The 21,733-nt window shown below is 37.2% G+C and overlaps 1 protein-coding gene across 17 annotated transcripts in view; it reads left to right on the top strand.

The window, feature by feature from the left end:
• The window catches only part of Lmo7 (LIM domain 7), a 192,354-nt gene that overhangs the window by 159,317 nt on the left and 11,304 nt on the right, over nt 1-21,733 (top strand). For 7 of the 17 annotated variants that reach the window (XM_063246858.1, XM_063246856.1, XM_063246864.1 and 4 more), the window contains 10 exons: nt 10,721-10,835; nt 12,165-12,326; nt 13,073-13,260; nt 14,365-14,425; nt 16,167-16,223; nt 18,019-18,044; nt 18,300-18,404; nt 18,957-19,049; nt 19,431-19,789; nt 20,679-20,747. In XM_063246858.1, the coding sequence (XP_063102928.1) occupies nt 10,721-10,835; nt 12,165-12,326; nt 13,073-13,260; nt 14,365-14,425; nt 16,167-16,223; nt 18,019-18,044; nt 18,300-18,404; nt 18,957-19,049; nt 19,431-19,789; nt 20,679-20,747 (1,235 nt within the window). Of the gene's footprint in view, nt 1-10,720; nt 10,836-12,164; nt 12,327-13,072; nt 13,261-14,364; nt 14,426-16,166; nt 16,224-16,371; nt 16,414-18,018; nt 18,045-18,299; nt 18,405-18,956; nt 19,050-19,430; nt 19,790-20,678; nt 20,748-21,733 lie in introns of all 17 variants that reach the window. The other 10 variants (XM_063246862.1, XM_063246860.1, XM_063246866.1 and 7 more) reach the window with 5 other exon arrangements.

Consider the following 21,733-nt stretch of genomic DNA (forward strand, 5'->3'; position numbering starts at 1 on the left):
ATGCATTCTGTAGAATCTTGAAGGATTAGTTTTCTCAGGGTTTGCTTGGTAAATACTATTTCAGCAGAGGTAGAAGTCACTTGGAAAGTGTTAATGCAGATTCAATTTTATGTGGCTAATCAAAGTCTCCTCCTAGGAAGTTAGTCACAATGAGACACTGATGCACGTGATAAGAGCTAGTCTGTGGGACATAGTGTCTCATTCCCTACCATCTTAACCTTCAGCATTTCATTCCCTATCATCTAAACTTTCAGTGACATTGATTCTCATTTATAGTTTATAATGACCAGAATTTTGAATTGCACCGTATCTCTTAATGGAACTATTTAGGCTTAATTACAATATGATATTTCTGAATCCTTAACATTTAGAGTCTTAAAATATACCATGTGACGAAGTGTGATTTTTGTAATTTTTCCTATTTAAAATTCTAACAGATGACTTTTAGTAGAATTACTAGGTAATAAATATTCTTTTGACTATATATAAAACATACTGAAAGTTTTTTTCTAATAAACAGAAAACCCTTCTTTTTTTTTTTTTTTTTTTTTTTAAGAAAAATCCCTGTTAAGCAATTTGAATGAAAAACCATCTTAGTGTGAAAGAGGTTGTGATTCTTGGAGTTGGCCTCAAATTCTTTGGAGAGTGTATTTGTTTTCCGACGCAAAAGATCACATACTGTATTTAACTTGAGATAAATTGTTTGAATGAAGTAACTATATGTGAAATAGTTTGGTGTAGCATATTTATTTAGTATTATGAGATTTTTGTGTAAGAAGGCTTAAAATTTTAGCGTAAACTTTTTGTTTAACCTTCCTTTGATTATGAGGTACTACCAGTATATGCCTGAGGTAATTAGCAAGTGTAAGAAAGCATAATGAATAAAAATCTCTGGTTATTCCATCATTTACTGATAATTGTTTTTAACATGTGAATTTTTTTAGTTGTTCCTATGCATAGTTACTAACATATACCTAGAAACAATTTCTTCAGTTTGCCAAAATCATTTGTGGTTATTTTGTTACACTTTTAAAAAATTAGAAAGTTATAATTAGCATTATAAGTTTCAGTGGAGGAGAACAAAAACCTGTACTTGGGAAATAGAAATTAACAGTGGATAAATAATAAAAACAGAGGTAAGATGTTTTTGTTTAATTTTATGGACTTTTCAAAGAGCAAATTCAACTAAACAATTGTTAATGCCTTGTGTGCTAGGGATAAGATTACACTTAGGGGGGCTGTGGATAAGCTATGTCTGTGGGGTAAGGAGAAGACAGTACAGGCTACTGTAGTTTAGCAGAGCCTGAATTAACAACTTAATGTTTCAGGTTTTATCATTAATGGATTTATGCTTGTTTGTGACCAAACTTGAAATGGTATTATACCAGGGAAAATTAGGCCTCATTTAACCATTAGAGCTATTGTCTGGTAACTTAACTATCTTTGAGGCTGGCAGTGTCCATTTCTGTATAGTGAGTATAGGATACTTACTATACACAGAGAGAGAGAGAGACAGAGAGAGAGACAGACAGACAGACAGACAGACAGTCAGACACAGAGAGAGACAGAGAACGTATAACACAGCAGATGAGCAATATGTAAACGACGTTGGGTAGCACTTGTCCAAACTTTGGGTCAGTTGTGGTGAACCTGTGTCATGTGTGCTGCAGTAGGCTATTTGTTATCATTGAAAGCTCTAAAAGATTTTCCATCACTGCTCTAGGTATTCAGAGAGCAGGAGAATAGAAAATGGGGTGGAACATGTAGATGTCTTGATACTTGGTAAAATAGTGTTCTTTTGATGTTTTTATCTACTGCCTTGTATTTTTGGTGATAATGTCCTTGCATTTCTTCCTCCAGAATCTCTCTTGATGTTATTCCTGTCGTTCAGCTGTTGCTACCTTAATTCAGATCCTTTCCCTATCAATGTGAACACTGCAAATACGGTTGTTTGTGCATTCTACACAAGTTTAGCTTGGCCTGATGTCTGGCTAGACTCAGTAATTTCTTTGCTCCAAAGCCTCTGGTGGCACTTACGGTCTTATTGAAGGGCACTGATGCTCCTTATGACTAGCCTGCTACAATACCATCATAGCTAACATTTATTAAGTGCCTACCATATACCAACCAGACTTCTCAGGACATTATCTTAATTAATCTTCATAGCAACCCTAGGTTGTCAGCACCGTTACTGTTATCCCTATTTTATAGAAGTGAAAATTGAAGTGTGGAACGGTCATGCTCCTTGCTCAAGGCCATACAGAATACCAAGTGGATTGCATACATGCGGTGTCATAGGATAGAGAGGTGACTCAGCTACACATGCTGGCTTTTTTCTTGGTCACATCATATACTTTGAGCACATCATGCATATTTGTTCTTTTTATTCCCACATTTGACAATATTAACTTCTTGCTTATCTATCATTTGAAGTCCTGTGGTTCCTTCAAAGCCCAGGAGATCCACTTCTTTCATGAATCAAGATATTGCATTACTCTAATTGAATCTGAACGCATCACTCTAATTGAATCTGAACAATGCACCTTGGAAAGTTTCATTTGCTAAATTCTTCCCTAATTCATGTATTCATGTGTTTCTCCTTCACTGATTCACCTTCTGCCTTCTGCAGTCTTTACATATCACTGGCAATTGACATTTCCACCAGAAGTGCATTCAAGGATTTATTTATGAAACTGAAGTATAAACTCGACCTGGAAGGTAATTTGAAGTCCTTTCTTTAGTGTTGGAATTTTAAGATTAGAGTGTGTTTTAGGAATGTAAGCCCTGCAATGCTTTATAGAATTATTCTAAGGAAGTTAAGTCTGAAGCTGCACAGAATTAAGAGCCCATTGCAGAATTTTGGTAATAAGGCAGTTTGTGTCATAAAGAAGAAAAAGCGTCATGAAGGAAAGAACTTAATATGGCCTCATTTACAGTTTGCCCACAGGAATTTCCTTCCCCTACTCATTGCTTGGGGGGGGGGGTTGTTTCTCTTTTCCCTCTTCTCTTTGCGTCTCTCTTTATGGTTTTTGAATTTCACCCCCTGCTTCCCTTGCCAAACTAGGCTGCCACAGCAGTTCAGGGATGACCCAAGGAAAGGAGGGAAAGTGTGGCTCCAGGTCCTTCTCTCTGTCTCAGCTGCCCTGCAGATGTGGCATTCAGGATTTTTCTAAAATTGGTCTTGCTTACAAGTTTCTGTTTTCTTTTCTGTCCTTCTAGAGCCCCCTGCCTTCAAATCCCGCACAAATCCCCGCTTCCAGATCCTCTGCCCCGGACTATTTAAAGCAATACTCCAAAAGTAGGACTGATACATGTGGAGGGAGGGAAGCTTTTCCATGTCTATTTTCTGACCCATGCTTGAGAGTACCCTTTTTAGGTAGCTGGAGCCTGCCATCTCCTAACTTCACGCCATGCATCTTGATAGTTACTTTGACTAAACCCACTCTCCATGAGGGTGGGAAGCAAGCCTGTTCTCTCCCAGTTAGAGTTAGCACAGTGCCCAGAACCATAAATAGCACTGAATGCAGACTGAGTTCACTTGGCTTTGGAGCTAAGTATGTGCGAGTTAAATAGTATTTTCTTTAGTTGATCTGAAAACTGCTTAACCAGCATATATGTTTAACATTGTTTCCATGGGAAAAAGGAAAATAATTAGTGAATATCAGCCATGTACCTTGGCACCTCTTATATGCTTTATTTAATTGTCTCAATAATCTTCAAAGTAGGTGGTATTTTTCCCTACTGGTAAAGTACTTGAGACTTGAAAGTACTGGTGACTCACCACAGGCTGGTGAAGTGCTTAGGTCACAAATGGTCTAACTTTTTAAAGAAATATATAATATGCTCAAATTTGAGAACTGTCTTATGTATTGTTAAGATGTCAAATGTTGATTTAACTTTACTGTATTTTTTAGAATTTTAGGGCCAGTAGGGATTGAAATGTCTTCTTATCTGTAAAAATCATTCTTGAAATTATTTTGTAGCAGTGTGGTATATATTCATTGAAATTTACCAAAACTGGGGTGGGGGGTTTAGCTCAGCAGTATAAGTGCCTGATTGGCAAATGTGAGGTCGTAAGTTCAATCCCCAGCACCAAAAGCAAAACAAACAAAAACAAAACAAAACAACAACAACAAAAAGAAATTAGCCAAAACTGAATTCATTTCTGAAATGTAGTGTTTGAAATCTATGAGGTAGACTGCAAAGTGCTGCCAGCAATTTTAAGATGGGATGTGATGTAACAATCAGTAGGTTTTGTAACTACATTTTAGGCAGCTGTGGAGAAGGTGGACAAAAAGGGATAGAAGAGGGAGAGAAAATTAGGTGGTAACTGCAGGAAATTAGGGGAGATGATTCTGGAACTCAGACGGTAACCTAAGGGAGGATAGGATAATTCAAGATGAATTTATGGGGCTGGGAATTTAGCTCAGCAGTATAGCACCTGCTTGGCAAGTGTGAGGTCCTTAGTTTGATTCCTGATACAAAAAGATGGATTTATGAATTGTGGACTCAATAGCACTTTAATTAAATGCATGTGTGTGAAATGGAGAGTAGAAGTGGGGATTATTGTTTGACACTTGGAGAACAATTAGTGGAGGAAAAAAGAAAGGTACTCAGGAAGAATCTTGTGTTTTTAACTTAGGCAATTGGGTAGGTAGTGATGCAGTTTACCAAGGTGTAAAAAATGAGATAGAAAAGCAGTTTGGGGAAGAAGATGATAAATTTAATTTTGGAAATGTTGGGCAGTAGTTGAGTTCATGCGGGTAAAGGTAGTTGCTGAAGAAATCACATAGTCCAAACAGTTGGAAACTGACTGGGGAAGAACAATAGAAAGGAAAGAAGCAGAACACACCGAAGAAACTGAGAACTCACCTTAGAGTTGGGGTGGGGGTGCAAGAGAAAGTAGGAGAACAAGTGATTGAGACTGATTCCCCAGGTGATGGGTTCGGGAGGCAGAAGATAAGCTTGGAAGGGCTTATAAGGCGTAGGGCTGGAAACGTTACCTGCCTCTCTGAAATGGAGAATGTAAAAGAGGAAAGATTCTAAATGTATGTTGTGGGGGAAAACAGCTCTAGTGTAGTTGAGGGCCATGATTTAAGGGTTGCTTACATCGAGCTTGTGTTACTTTCCTGTCACTATGACAAACACCTGAGGTATGCGACTTAAGAGGAAGAAAGGCTTACTTTGGCTTCTGGTTTCAGTCCACATTGCTTGGCCTTGTTGGTGCCTGTAATGAGGCAGAACATCATGGTGGGGGCCACATAGTGGAGCAAAGAGCTGTGGTTGCCAAAAAGCAATGAAAGAGAAGGGCCAGGGTCTCAACGCTTCCTTCAAGGGAAGCCCCCAATAAACTGATGGTTTTCATTGGAGATCCCCCTCCCGCAGCCCACCAAAGTCACACCACCTCTTTTTGGTGCCACGTGCTGGTGACCAGTCCTTTAAAGCACCAGGCCCTGGAGACATTCTAAAGCCGAACTACAGCCGTGTTCCCATCCCAAAACACTGGATGACGATGACACTAAATAAACATGTAGACACCATGTCAAAGATTATCTGTTTGCTGTATTATTCCCCACTTTACAATCCAAATCTACCTTTTCCCTACTGAGAAATTAGGAAAATAATGATATTCACAGAAACTTTAAAAGCAATTGAATACTTAGGAATTAACCGTACAAAAGAAGTAAAAGACCTTTATAAGAGAACTCTGAAGAGGGAGACTGATACGGTCACAAGGAAGTGAAAAAGGTATTCCCTGTTCCTGGATTGCTAGCAATAATGTTGTCCAATTGGCCATACCACAAGAACATAGATATGAATTTTAATGCAGTCTCAAGATGCCAGCAGCATTCCTCACAGTACTAAGAAAAATAACCCTAAAATTCATGTGGAACCAGAAGAGACCTAGAATAGCAAAAGCAATCTGGGCAATAATAGGAAAGCAAGAGACAACATAATCCTGGGTTTCAAGTTACATTACCAAGCTACAGTGATAAAAGCAGTGTGGTATTGGCACAAAAACAGCCACGGGGATCAGTGGAACAGAATAGGGGGGTGTAGAAAGAGGATGACAAAGAGGCCGAAACACACACAGGAGGAAAGATAACCTTTTTAATACATGATGCTGGGAAAGCGGGCTGTCTGTGTGCTGAAGGTTGAACTTAGATCCATATCTCTCACTGTGTTTGTACTAAAGTAAAATAAAAATGAATCAAAGATGTGTTAGAAATTTTTAATTTGCTGAAATCGGGAAAACTTTTGAAGAACTAGGCATTGCCAAGGACTTTGTGAACAAAACTCCATTTGCACAAGAAAAATGTCAGAAATCAGCAAATGAGATCATATCACGTTAACCCTCTGTGTAGCACAGGAAACAACAACAGAGTGAAGAGACACAGAAAGACCAAAATTTTTTTTCTTGCTACTTCTCAGGAAACTAGTATCTAGAGTATATAAATAACTAAAAACAGACCACTTAAATATTCAATTGAGAAATGATCAACTGAAATGAATAGATACTTTTCAGAAGTACAAATGGCCAGTAAATACAAGAAATAATATTCAGCATCTCTGTTAGAGATTCCATCTTACTCCAGAAAAAATGACTGTCATGAAGAAATCAAAGATAAGAAATGCTGGCAAGGCTATGGGAGAAAAGGAACCCTTCTACATTATTGGTAGGAATGAAAACTAGTACAACTGTTCTGGAAATCATGTTTTACTACTGTGTTTCTATTTTTAAAAAAACTAAAAATAGAAATTTGCTTTGACACAGCTATTCCCATCCTAGGTATCTTCCTGAAAGAATTAGAGACATCATATTACAGGGATCCATGCATACCCATAGCAGTAGGACTCATAATCGCTCAACCTTGGAAGTCATCTGTATGTGCATCAAATAAATTAATAGATAAAGAAAATATGGTTTTATGCACAGTGGAGTACTACTCAGCCATAAAAAGGATTAATTTGAGTTATTTATAAGAAAATGGATACAGTGTTAAGTGAAATAAATCAGACATACAAGCTTAAATATCCCGTGGGTTCTCTTATAAGAGAAATGCAAAGTATAAATAATTTAGAGTAAAATACAAGACAATAGGAAACAGGGAGAAGGGTCTTTTGCAAATGGGCAGGGGACCAACAGATGTAAAGGAGTGGGGAGGAAAAGGAGAAGTAAACAGAACTGAGAAATGTTATATATATGTACCAACTCCCCATGATGATGTAATCATCATGTGCTGTAAATATTTACTGATAAAAAACTTTTAAGTTTTTTATAAAACCAAATCTGTCTTTATTATTAAATTTATCAAATAAGCTTCTTAATTAGTACATTTGTGTAATTGAAAAGAAGAGAAGAATATTCTCTGACTTGTTAATACATAAGATTGACCCTATTTCTCATTACTGCACATCTGTGGTGACACGAGAATATTAATTCATCAAAATTAGGAAAAATAAATCTTATTGTCAGGACTCCAGATGATCTTTGCTTGTGTTTAAAAATTTAGATTCTTCTTCTTCTTTTGCTTCATGAGTTTGACAGTTGGTGAGGCAGTCGGCTTTCATTGTACCTTCTGTTCAAATTGTACCTAATTTCAGAGAAATTGTTTTTATTTTAAATGTCAGGATGCTGACAGATAACTGTTATTTTGTCATTTCTGGCATAGACACCTGAAACTAAGTTGGATAGTTCATTTCTCAGTCGTCAAGAATCTAAGTTCCTCCAGTAATTTAAATTCTTGTTGTATCCAGTTCAAAAGACAATTGTCTCCTTCTCATCTTCTGAAGCTTCGATTCTTTGTAGAGTATGCAGTTGGCATGTATTGCAGAGAAAAGTAAGGAAGAAGAAACGCTACTGGAATCATCACTGAACAGGATGTAAGGAGTCTCGGGCATAGCCTGAAAGCCGGTGTGTGTTCCCCAGCGGTGCCTCAGCGCAGGTGGGGTGTCACACAGTGGGCCGTAACACTCATCCCTGACTGTGGCCATCCACTCAGATGGAGAGGGAGCAGTATGAATAAACCTCAAAGACCAGTGAGAGAAGGCTGTCCCAGGCTACTGCCATCCCTGAGGCCAGCTGGTTATTGATTGAAGTGTCCCTGGGGTTGCCCATGTGGCCTCTTTTTCTGGACTCTCCCAAGGACTGATGTAAGAGCCTGCCAGACTGCAGTCACAGTGAGGCTGTCTTTCCTCTTGAGACTGTCAGGTGGTTGTCTGTCCTTTTACTTGACATGTTCAAACAGGGATTTCTTTCTTTTTTTCAAGCTAAGAGCGGTCTTTTGTTTGACAGTTCTTCTGATCTAATATAATTGTGAGACTTTCCTATACTCATTCTCCTTTATTTTATATTGTGTAGAAAAGAGTAATGTTTGCTGTTTCCCACAGAATATTTATGTTCTTTGAGACTATTAAAACTCCATACTGTCTTTTATTCATCAAGCTAAAAAACATCAGTTAGCATTTTGAGTATCTAACCCATCATTTGTTTCTCTTTTCTCTGTCCTTATATAATAATAGATTCTGTGCTTTAATTGGCTGTGTCAGTTTTCTGTCTTTTTGGTAAGTGTGTTTAAGATGACCACTTACTTTCATTGAGTCACCTCTAATTTGAGAATATAGTGGTCTTGGTGAAGGAGTAGAATTAACTAGTAATTTTTCCTGTTCCTAGTAAAGTTTTATTATATTCAGACCGGTGTTTGTCATGCCAATTATCAGTGAATGTTCAGACCTTTTGGATGCACTTGCTTCTACCACTTTACAAAGGGATTTCTTCTGAAAGCTTTTTCTTAGGTATTGCCTTACTTTTTTTTTTTTTGGTCTTTTTTGTTTTTATCGGTACCAGGGATTGAACTCACGACTGCCTGCTTGTAAGGCAGGCACTTATGCCACTGAGCTAAATCTCCCAGCCCCTGTTCCTTACTTTTAAAAGCTTAAATACCATTGAAGAGTCAGTAATTGATTTTTGACAACTAGGGCCATGCATGGATCATCCTTATTTTCCAAAGCACTACATACTGTGTATGTATGTTGTGTAGAATAGATGCACAATAAATGTATGTTGGGCAGACGCAAAAGTGAATAGTGTTATAGCACTTCTGTGTATCCATGTACCATAGCAACATTCTGTTCCTTTATTTAGTAACTTTCTTGCTTTTTCCTAATTCTTAATTGCTACCCCAGAGTTTCTCAGACTGTGTCACTCATTTAAAATGTGTTGTAGAACTGGAAAAGCTTAGGCAGAAAGCTTTATTACTTTCCCATCTGTCCCTGATTTGGGGTTTAACTGCCAAATTAAAATGAAGAATTGGTAGACCATCTCCTGGTAGGTAAAGAAGCTTTGAGAAAGAAGCTTTGTTTGTTTTTGAGACAGGGTCTTACTGTGCAATTTAGACTGGTCTCATACTTGTGGCAATCCTCTAGCCTCAGCCTTCTGAGTACTGGGACTACAGGCGAGTCTTTTGTTTTTCTAATAGGTAGCTCTTGAGTTCTTTATGAGACAAAGAACTAAAAGACTAGTCTGGTAAATGAATGACCATAACTAAAAGACTAGTCTGGTAAGTGTATTAAGCATGTTAAGATCTGTGTTTGTTGCTTTCCTAAAATAAACATATATGAAAGATACAGTATTCATGAACATAATTTTGTGTAAAGCTTAAATTTTGGTTTAGAACATGATTTTAAGAAAGCCCTAGGAGATGAAGGGTTATTTTTCGTGTAGCACAGTGGTGGGGGCAGAACTAGAGTTCTACCTTTTGCCCCAGGAAGTCTTGATCTGTAGCTCAGCGTGTTTTCATAGGGACCCTCTGTCATTTGAGGCTGTAGTTGCTCTTGGGGGCTGTGGTCCTGCACTTTACAGCCATTGTGGCAGCTTTACCTTTACTATGTGGTCCTCTTGTGGCAGTTGGACAAGCAAAGACACATTGCCAAATTTGAGATGCCCAGGGGATGAACTACAGGCATGGGTGGCACCAGCCCTCCGTAGTACCACTACTGCTGGTAGCTGAAACCACTTGGAATTACTCAGTTAAATATATTCAGTGTTGGTGGTAGATTTTTGATTTTAAAAAATATGTTGTTGGAGCCAGGGATTTAGCTCAGTGGCACAAGTGCCTGTCTGGCAGGCATGAAGTCGTGAGTTTGATCCCTGGTATGAAAAGAAAGAAAGAGAGACAGAGACAGAGACAGAGACAGAGAGAGAGATAGAGAGAGAGAGAGAGAGAGAGAGAGAGAGAGAGAGAAGTATATATATTGCTATTTTAAAATGTAATTAAATTCAGGCTGGGGATTGAGCTCAGCAGCATAAGCACCTGCCTTGCAAGCACGCAATCGTGAGTTCAATCCCCAGTTCCAAAAAAAAAAAAAAGTAATTAAATTCCTAGGTAATGAATAAATGGTTTGTAAATTAGACATGATTGTATGGTGGACAAAGCCTAAGCTTTATCAATAACTAACATATTGGTATTTTAATAAGAAAAACTTGTCATTTGTTGATAATTTATCTTATTTTATCAGAAAAATAGTAAACTTCTGAGCACACATATATACATATGTAAATGCAGGTTTATCAAACCCAGGGAAGAAAGGATGCAGGTTCTGGTTTATCATGAAACAAGTCAAGTGTCCTTTGCAGGCCGCTTCCCTTCTTTCATGGATAGACTTTCCGCCCAGTGGGTGCCAGGACACCTGATACTAACGGTTCATGTTTTGTTTTCAGGATCAGTTCAGCGATATGAGAATCAGCATAAACCAGACGCCTGGGAACAGTCTTGACTTTGGGTTTACAATAAAATGGGATTATTCCGGGATCTTCGTAGCATCAGTTGAAGCAGGTAAAATGGACTTAACCCAACTGAACTATCATGTGTGTTATCCTGTGATTCTGGGGGAAAAATACAAACATTTGTCTGTTTGGTGTAGAAAGAGAAAATGTATGAAAAATGGTGAAGGGGAGTTGCACCCTCTTCACCAACACTATTAAGTGGAGGTTACAAATTACATATTTTTTATTCCTTGCCTGTTGAATTTTAGTTTTGATGATTCTTAATTTTGTGACTTAGGAGTTTATCGAAATTTTAAACTGAACTTTTGCAAATACTAACAAAGAGTGTTTAGTGAGAGATTCAGAATGAGATTTCCATGATCATATGTGTTTTGTGGTAGATACAGATGTACTGTACAATAAATCAACATCGTAGGGTTTTTTGTTTTTATTGATAGTGCTAGGGATTGAACCCAGTGCCTCAATATGCATGCAAGTGCTCTGCCACTGAGCTAAATCTTCAGCCTAACATTTTTCAGCATCCTAATATAGCTTTTGCTCGTGGGTCTTCTGGATGCTTTTAACACTTTTGTAAAAGGTTTCGGCTAGGGGTTTAGCTCTGTGGCAGAAGCACCTGCTTGGCAAGTACGAGGTCCTGAGTTTGATCCTGGAACCAAACCAAACCAAAACAAACCAAAACAAAACAAAACCAAAAAAGGTTTACCTTACGGTCCAAGCCAAGCCCCAAAACTGCACATCGCTAGAAGATCTAAAATTAAAATGAGAGATATTGTGCTTAAGATAAATTTGTTGTTTACATATTTTTGCTATAGAAAATTTGAATTTTAATATGTTATTTCTTTTTAAGTTTCTTGATTGCTTCCATAAATAGTAGTATTTTTGTTATGGGGCTAATAATCTGCGACTTTAAAAGGTCATGTTTCCTTCTGCCTTCCAGAGTGCATCTGATTTGCTCAGTTAAAGTATAATATATTGTATTTCACATTTTTAGTTAAAAAATAATTAAGAATTTTTTTGTCCTTAGGAGGTTAATGAATTTTATTGAATAGTTGAGATTGTCTTTCTTTCAATAATGATGAATGTACTATGAATAAAAAAAAAAAACTTTTGTCACCTTGTAAGTTGTAGGTACTCAATTTATAATTAAAAAGTGACTATCTGAAAACAATCAGAAATAATAAGATTAAAAAATCATCTTTAAAAAGATAAAAGTGACTGACTAGTAGAATATGTGTTTATTTTTCATTTTATTGTTTCCTTTTTTTTTTGGTACTGGGCATCAAACTCATGATCTCATGCTTGCCAGGCAGGCACTTAGCCACTGAGCTAAGTCCCTGGCCCTTTCATTTGATTTTTTAATTTGCTTTATGTTATTTAGGTGGCACAGCAGAATTTTCTCAGCTACAGGTAGATGATGAAATTATTGCTGTTAACAACAAGAAGTTTTCATACAAGGAAACAAAAGAGTGGGAGGAAACTATGGCTAGTGCTCGAGAAAGTGGAAACCTAGTGCTGGATGTCAGGCGTTATGGGAAGGCTGGTGAGTTTCACCACTTTGTCCAACCTCCTCAATGGGGACAGGTGATTGGCAGGTGATTGTAAGTTTGCTTTAATAACTTTTTACTTTTTCATATTTTTGTTGATTTAAAAGTGTTTCATCATGATGTTTGGAAAATCTTGAATTATATTTTTTTGAAGAATCTGAAAAGTCTTCACTAGCAGATTTACTGAATTCTATATTATTTGAATAAGTAATGCACTCATCTGGCTGAATGCAAGTACATAGGCAAATACATCTGCATTGAGAGTCATTTATAATGATGTCAATTTTTATAATAATGTTGACTACTAAGGACTACCTTCTATTTTACCTTCTCTGCAGTATCCTAACTGTACTGGTATAAGAGAGCATGGTGGGTCTTAGTCTATTGTTTGTTCTCAGATAACTTTCAGTATGCATTTTCCATTATTGCATTGCTCAGTTCCAGGCTGAGATCACATAGGGAAGTGCATTAAGCAGCCCCACACCTACCAATATATGATATCAAAATACAGTATCTATTATAGAGTCAGCAAATTTGCTAGTCTCTTCATTGCTAAGATGATTTAACTTTTGTATTTTGGAAAGGTGGCCTGTTGGTAAAAGCCCCTAAACTATTCATTTTTTTCACATCCTACCTGATTGACTGGTATGTGTGCATTTTGTTTTATGTGCAATCAGTAATTTTATTCTTTCCACTTCACCGTTTATGTGTATTTATTACTTGATCTTCATGTGCCAATCAGACTGGGGCAAAGACCAGCCTTTCCTACCATTTATACGGCATAAAACCCTCAATCTCACCAGTGTGGCTACCAAAATTATAGGTTCACCTGAAACAAAGTGGATTGATACAACTTCTGGAATTTATAATTCAGACAAGTCTTCAAATCTGTCAGTGACAACTGATTTCTCCGAAAGTCTTCAGAATCCTGTAAGTATTTGAGAAATAGGATTAGTTGTATAGAGCAGCTACAAGAACTGTATGCAGGAAAGAGTATTTTATTTGAACAATTGTTATACTATTTTAAAAACATAAATAGTTGAAAAAGATAGCACATAGTAAAGAGAGTATAACATACCTTTGAAAACTCTTAAGTTATTTCTGACTATTAGGGCATTTTAGTGAGTTATATAATGGTAAAATCAAAAGATTCCATTGTATTGTTTTCCAGTAATTCCTTACCAATCTTTTATCATTACAACCATCTCTCAGATCTTTGTCAATGAATAGAAACTATGTAAAATTATACATGATGACATGATTATGCATTCTTTTGTCTTTACGGGGCCAGTAAATGCAATCATTGGGTATAATATAAAATACCATGAAGCATTTTCAGTTTTTGTGTGTGTGTTTGATAGGTAGAATTACATGTCTAAGGCAATCAGTTTCATTAATCAGTTCAAAAATTATAATGTAGAAATTTTTATGTGTCAAAGCAATATTTTTTCATATAGTCTCTGAAAAAAATGTGGTTTCTATTTATTATTTAAATTGTTCAAACAATTTGCTTGTACTAGAGGCAGACTTCTCCTACTGTAATATCTTTGGTATGCCATGGTGAAAGAGATGAATTTTGTTCCAAACACAATTTTAGAATAAAAATGTGAAAATATTGTTCATTAAGTTCATAGTTTAAACTATAATTAAACTTTTTATTTAAGAAACAGATCTTGCTACATTGTGTAGAAATGGTTTAAATGTTAGAGAAAGTTCTCTGACTATTTTGCCTACTCATAAATGTAAGCCAAATAAACTGTTGACTATTTTTGTCAATTGTATTTCTTAAAATATTAATGACTGACTAACCTGAAGGCTATCCTTGCCTGCAGCTAGTCATTGTAAATATTCTATAAATATTGGAAAATAATGAAAAAAATGTAAGGTTCTACTGCATGTAAAAAGCTATAAGGAATGGATCAATACCTTGAAACACCTATCTTGTTAAGAGATATTTTCACTAATGAGAAATACATTATTTAATCTCAAAGTCTAACTGGAGAGAATATTAATTTGCATTTTTATCCTTTCTAGTATACTGAATCTAAAGAAATCAATGGAATTCATGATGAAAGCAACGATTTTGAATCAAAAGGTAGCTATCACCATTATAACAACATTTATAAAATAAGGGAAATTGAAGCTCTCAAGTTCTTCTGTTGTAAAAATTAGTATCTGTGAGTGAAAGAAAAACTGATCTGCTGCAAGTTGAAACTAAAAGGTTAGAACATAGATCCAGTTTCAGTCAGGTGGAAGGGCACTCAGTTCCAGCACTGAATAGTTTAGGAACTGCAAACAAAACTTGGTCGCCTGTTTGCCTAAGCCAAGTAAAAAGAGCAGGTTCCCTGAGGTCAGCAGCTTTCTGGCAATGGTGTGCTGGCAGAGGGAATCTTTGTTACATGCAAAATGATGAATGTAGTATTCCTTCCCCTTTATTGTTATGAAAGAGACAAGTATGTAGATTCTTTTCTTAGTACTAATGTTAATTTAGGGCCTTTACACTGAGCTATATATTTCCAGTCCTTTTTAAATTTTTGATTTTGACACAGTCTGCGTCATGAAGTTGCCCAGGCTGGGCTCCAACTTGTGATCCTCCTGTCACAGCCTCCTAGGATGCTGGGGTTACAGGTGTGCACCACCATGTCTCCTGGTAGTTAACCTAAATAGAGAAATACCAGAGGCAGTAACAGCTGTCAGTGGTTGTACTCCTTGGCAGTGAGAAAAGAAAGCCAATTTCTAGGGAAATGCTGGGGTTATCATTCTCTTCCTGTTCCTGCCCATCTATTAATAATTAATCTACTGCACATTGTGTGCTATTCTTTGGGTATACAAAATGAGAAAGTGCTGTCTGGTTCCACATAGGCAGGGAGAGACTCAGAGAAAATGAAACTTCTTTTACTGTAAGATGAGGCTACCAGGATTAGGGCTGGGCTTCCACAATGCTTTGGAGACTCTCTCAGTTCATTATGTGTCATTGCTAAGCCAACCTAAGTTTTTAAGTTTCCCTTTCCTCGTTATTGGTCTTTGTATGTTATTTTCAGTGGCTAACAGTGACTGAATTGTTACTATCATTTTTTTAATCAAAGGAGTTTTCCAGTCAAGCCTTGGCTGTTTTCCTCATGTTGGTAACTGTGAGGCATCTGGGTTCAGTTCTGCCAGTGGCAGTGCCAACTGATAGGCCCTCTAACTCTTTAGTGACAATGGAGCCCCATCCTTTGAAGATGTTGTTTACATAAGTAAATATCCACCAGTGTCAAGTAATGTTTGCATTCACATTTTATGCCATAGTTTTATGCCAGATCTGTGGGAAAAGTCAGAATGCTGCTTTTTATTTCCGATTGAACTCCATTTTAAATTAGTAACAACTTCAAAATCTTGGAAACTAGGTAAAAATATTTTAGTTTAAAAAAGTTTAATTTTACCATTTAAGAATAATTTATTTTGTAGTCATCCTTGTCCCTGATACTCGTTAGTTTTTGTCCATCAATACTGTGAATACTCTTTGGTAGAGATGATAAATTAACCTAAGCAAAAAGTGTTGATTTTCATTTGCCCAGCATGGATTGTATGGCTTTCATAGCTGTGACAGTATAATGCTGCCTACTAAAATTTGTTAATAAAAATATCCATTACTTTTACTAATTTGAAGTAATATAAACTAAAATATGTATGTCTATATGCCTTGAAATAATCCATACGCCTATGGCTGTCGGTTTTGTCATTTTAAAAATAATATTGCTACAGATTGCAAAGGGATATCAAGTATCTTTTGATTTACCAGTGGTAAGAATTATGATGAATGACATGTATTTATTATTTGTTTTATTTTCAACTAGCATCTGAACCCATTTCTTTGAAAAACTTAAAAAGGCGATCACAATTTTTTGAACAAGGTAAACCACAAACTAACCATTCATTCATGTTCATGAACTCCTCCTCAACTCTTCACCCTTCTTGTGGTCTGTGGTTCTGGCACTGAGCCTTTTCAATTTGACTGTCATTGTGACCAAACGACATAACCCATTTCCATTCTTTTCCTAGGGTCATCAGGCTTTTTTTACAGTTCATGGGTCTACCTCTGTGGTAATGGGTCTTTGTGTGTCCTTTGCATAGCTCTAAACGGTTTTTTTATTTTAAGTTTGTAAAAAAACCTGACATACTGTTAAACACACATCTTTCCACTGGATAACAGTAAGAAATGAAAAATGTCATTTAAGCCTTACTGCTTCCTACAAATTGCATAATATCAGATTATACCAGCAGACAATTGGCCAACTTGAAAAGTAACTTGTTTTTGGTTGTGGAAAAAGCTATTAGTAAAGAACAGAGCTGTTTGCTGTTGGGATGGTGCCTTCAGACTGCTCTGTTGACTGTGAGGTAAATTCAAAGTTAATAGATTTTGGTTGCATCTGAACACAGGCACATTTTGCATTTCTCTGTTTGGTGTAGTCGGGAAGGGCTGCCTCACTGTGTGCTGCATGCGGCATTTCCTCCCTTTCACGTCTGTCTAAGGCTCTGTCTCATGGATGCAGTTCAAACTCAGTTTTGCTATGAAATACTTAAAAGTAATGTCCAACATTTGAGAGGCAGTGATCAGAAGAGATTGTGCTGATGATGTCTAAAATGTTGTTTCTTACTTTTAAGGCTATTAAAACATTTAAACAATGCTGTTATAACATGATACTTACTGGGTTTGTGTATTTTGTGTTAGCCACCTAGTCTTTGGGAGAGTAAGGCCTCTTTCGGACCATGAGCAGAAATAGCTTTCCAGCTATGCATGACTATTTGTGTCAGTATCCTTTATGTTTTTCATTTGTATTTTTTATTACACTCCTACTTTTCTATAACTATGTAATTTAAAATTTCTAACTCAAATGGGTTAAAATGGGTTTCTTTCTCTATTCTGATTTTCTTTTGCTTTTCATCAACAAGCTATTTTAGGAAAGAACGTTTTTGTAAGTCTTAAAGCAATTTTTCTTAAAAAGTTGTGTAAGTGAATAATTTGATAGCTGAGGTTTCAGGAAAACTTTTAAAATAGTGTATAAAATTTTGTATTTTGTGTAATTTTACCTTTTGTAGTCATTATACTATCTCTGTGTTAACACATGCATACGTGCAAATATGCACCTATTATGTAGACACTTAGGGATAAAAAGAATAAGATGTGGTTGCAAGTGTCCACATGAAAGCGTGAATGCATATGTTTCAAATCATAGGAGAGGAAAGGAATAGAATTCTTGAGCTTGTTTGTTTCAGTGAGACATTTGTGAAAAATAGCTCTTTAGTAAGAGGATCTGAAAAATGTGACTTACAGCTATAATGTTGTAATTGAATAGTTCCAAGTGAAAAATTTAATTAGACATAATATTTGAAGATCTTTTTTTCTCTATTGAGACAAACTACAAGGTGGGGCCTAGTTCAGTAACAAAATCTTGAAACTTATCTGGAGCTGGTTGTACCTTTGGCACTTTGTGCCACCTTGATACTTGTACTGAATTTTGAAGATGACTAACAAATGGGATTAATAAGAGGAAAAAGACTTAATGATTGCTGTTTTTAAACAAAAAATATTTTACTCAGTACACTGGCAGCGACAGTGATACAGTTTTGTGAAATGGATTATTGCATAGAAATGTGAAGCCTTACATTGTTTTTTCTCCCTTCCTTTGCTTATGTGCTGCCATGCAGGAAGCTCTGATTCTGTGGTTCCTGATGTAAGTAGTATTTGTTTGTAGTTGGGAATAAATAAGGTGAGCTTGGTGGGGCCACATTAGTATACCATGAGTATTACTTAAATTTTAAGGATTTATCAGGTAGTAATCCTTCTAATTTCAAAAGACTTACTTGTAAATGTAAAAGTCAGATCTTCTCTGGTATAGGTTAAGCACTGTATGACATGAAAAATTGATATATATGAAAGTGGTTCTATATATAATTTTAAAAAGTTGTGTACTGTGTTTGCACTTCAGCTTCCAGTTCCAACCCTCAGCACCCCGAGCCGCTGGGCATGGGATCAAGAGGAGGAGCGCAGACGGCAGGAGAGGTGGCAGAAGGAGCAAGACCGCCTGCTGCAGGTAGCACTGGAGGGTGTGGGTGTGCGTGAGTAGGCCTGAGCCTTGGCTTTCACGGCTTTGCTGAGAAGCCAGTTTTAAAAAGCAGCCTCATCGCTAACAGATACCTTTGTGCGCATGTTTTATATTGAACCATGAACTTCTCATTTTGAAGATTTTCAGAATCATTCTTAGCCCTGTATTATCATGGATTAGCCCTGATGAAAAGCAGTCTGTGAAGGGTGCATTTAGGATAAAGAGATGCACAGACTCTGTAGCTCCATAGCTCAGTTGTGGAGTAATTCAGCTCCATCACTTACCGTTAGCTGGAGGCGTTAAAGAATTATATCTCAGCCAAGAGTGGTGCTGGGTCTGATTACATGAGTCTGACTTTTCCTAATGTGTGCATTTTAGTTCAATACAAGCTCTTTTTCTATTGTAGGGAATAAAATCTGTTTAGTTAGGTGAAAGTCTTCAAAAGTTGGAGTGAAGGTTTAGGTTACAGTAGTGTTAATGAAAAAGATTCTGCTTTACCTGAAGAGTTAATGTTGATTAATATGCCATATTTTTTAATAGGAAAAGTACCAGCGTGAGCAGGAGAAACTGAGAGAAGAGTGGCAAAGGGCTAAGCAGGAGGCCGAGAGAGAGAATTCCAAGTACTTGGATGAGGTGACACAGGCCTTTATAGTTTACTTCCTTCTCTTCTCCTTGTTGATAAAAGCTGAGATGCAAGAAACTCCCTTCTCTCTGATTTTGGCCTCATGTGCACATCTGTCTCTTTTTGAGAAAATGTACTGAGTTCTGACCTCTTAGAATTTTGCTTCGATAGTCAACGTTTCTTCTAGGTTTTCTGTTGTATTATGTAATTTCATTAGTGCTTTTCTCTCTTTTAGCTTACATCTCGGTCACTTGTGGTCTTTTTAGGCATAAATTTTAATAGAAATTATAGGCTACTACAATTAATATCTAAAATGAATCTATTTGTATATGAAATTAAAGAAGACAGTGAATTTCTTTTTTTTTTTTTTTTCCTCTCCAATGTTCATTTAGGAACTGATGGTCCTAAACTCAAATAGCATCTCTCTGACCTCACGGCAGCCTGCTGTTGCCTCTTGGGAAGCCACATGGAGTGAAGGGTCCAAGTCTTCCGACAGGGAAGGGACTCAAGCGGGCGAGGAAGAGAAAAGGAAGCAGGATTCAGGGGCTCTTGATGGGGACCAAAGCCCAGAGCTACAGGAGCAGCTCATTCTTGAGAAGGAACAGAAACTGAGGGAGCCGCAGTCCTTGAAAGAGCAGGAGGAGAGGCGGTGTGAGGCTGAGGCTGAAGCACAGAAGCTCCGGGCTGAAGAGCCGAAGTGCCACACAGAGATAGAGAGAGAAACTTCAGTCAAAATATACCAGTACAGGAGGTGTGTGTCCCAGAGCCCGGCACTGAGGGGTGGCAGTAGGCCCAGGCTTCAGTGCGTTGTGCCTCACTGTCAAGGCATCACACTGGTCCTGTGTCCCTTCCGTCGTTCCTGTACATGGGGAGTGCAGGCAGTGCAGAGGAACCTTTACATCACAGAACCAGTCCTGGTACCTTAATGCCCTGATCAGCCTCTGGACGGCTTCTTGCCATCTTACAATAGCTTGCAAAGCTGTTGTTGCCACTGTGTCTTAACCCTTTGGGTTCTTTTCAGTGCTTATCACTCTTCTCCTGATTCACATGTTCCAGCCATACTGGCCTGCTTATTTTTCTGTGAAATATTTAATACAGTATATAATCTGCTCCTTGACTTTTGCATTTTTTTTTCTTGTTTTTTTCATCCTGAAAAAAAATTTTCCTTTTGCAAGAAGTAAAAGGCATATTCATTTTATTCAAATCTGTGCTCATATATCATCCTGTGAGACTTTCTAGATTACCCTATTTAAAATGCGTGCCTCTTCCCCACCCTTTCTGTTGCTATGCCCTAACTCTGCCATATATTACTTTTATGTGTTTTTCTATCAGCCTGCCTGCCCTAGTAAAATGTAAGTGCTATGAGGTCAGCAGATGACCTTACTTCTGTAACATAGTTGGGGGCCAATGCTGGACTGTACTGCATGCGCAGTATAAACTCGTGCATATCAGAGTAACAAATGTCTGTTGGCAGTAGGAGGTCTGTTTTCTACAGTATTGATTGAAATACTTCAGTATATTTACTTTTTTAACCTACAGTGCATAAAGAAATAAAAACAACCTTATGCTGGTACCCTTTTCTTAATCAGGGGAGATTTTAAAGTTTAACATTTGACTATAAATTTCCCCCCACATTTTAGGCCTGTTGATTCCTATGATATACCAAAGAGAGAGGAAGAAGGATCTTCAGGTTTGCTTCCTAATGACAGGTGTGTAGAGTATTTCCTTTTACTTGGTTGATAGTAATAAACTTTAGGTGATTGTTTCCAGGCCTTTCTTGATGACCTAAGGAGGTTCTTTAGCCTTTTATCTTTTGTGGGATACATGGAGAACCTGCTAGTTGATCATTCTTTTAGTCAGCTTTTGCTGACTAACAGTAACCTCTAAACTTAGTGACTCAGCTCATGATTTTGTTGATCAGCTTTCTGAGTTGAGCTTGCTTGGTGGTTCTTTTATTTAGTTGAATGAGTTGACACACACCTGCTAACTAGACATTTAACTAGGCATCTGCTTCTGAGGACTAGCTGGTTAGCAGTGGGGACAAGGAGAGAAACTAAAGTGGGTTATGGGTCTTTTGGCATTTGGCAAGCAAGGGCTCTATACATGATTCCTACCCAACATCATGTATGGATGGGTAGGAAAGGAAGTTAAAAGAGACAGAGCTGGGGAGACACTTGAGGTCTAAATTATTGTCCAAAGTGAAGCTACAAGACCAAGTGAAGTTCACAGAGAAGACAAAATTCTATCTCCTTATGGGAAAAGAGACATAGCGAGAAAAATGGGCAAAGCTGTTGCATGTAACACATCATGAGCAGTTGTTGAATATTATTTAAAAAGTTATGAGAGGGACTGGGGATTTAGCTCAGTGGCATAAGCGCCTGCCTTGCAAGCAGGCAGTCATGAGTTCGATCCCTGGTACCAATTAAAAAAAAAAAAGTAATGAGAAAATGTCTGAAATGAGAGCTGTGAACTTTCTTTTACTCTTAGATAGTTTTAATTGGAACCACTGGTCAGTTTTGGGGAATGATAATAGGATTTCATATATCAAAATGATCGTATGTGTTTTAGAATTTCCTAAAGAATTAACTTTTAATGTTTTAGATAATTCTTACAATGCTTTGCAATTTTGTAATTACTTAGGATTTTTGAACAGAGTTTATTTATAAATATCCAAACCAGAACCAGTTGCATGTGT

Source organism: Cavia porcellus, unplaced genomic scaffold, assembly GCF_034190915.1.
Source record: "Cavia porcellus strain 051 isolate PalLab524CR breed Dunkin Hartley unplaced genomic scaffold, mCavPor4.1 scaffold_4, whole genome shotgun sequence".
Lineage (NCBI taxonomy): Eukaryota > Metazoa > Chordata > Mammalia > Rodentia > Caviidae > Cavia > Cavia porcellus.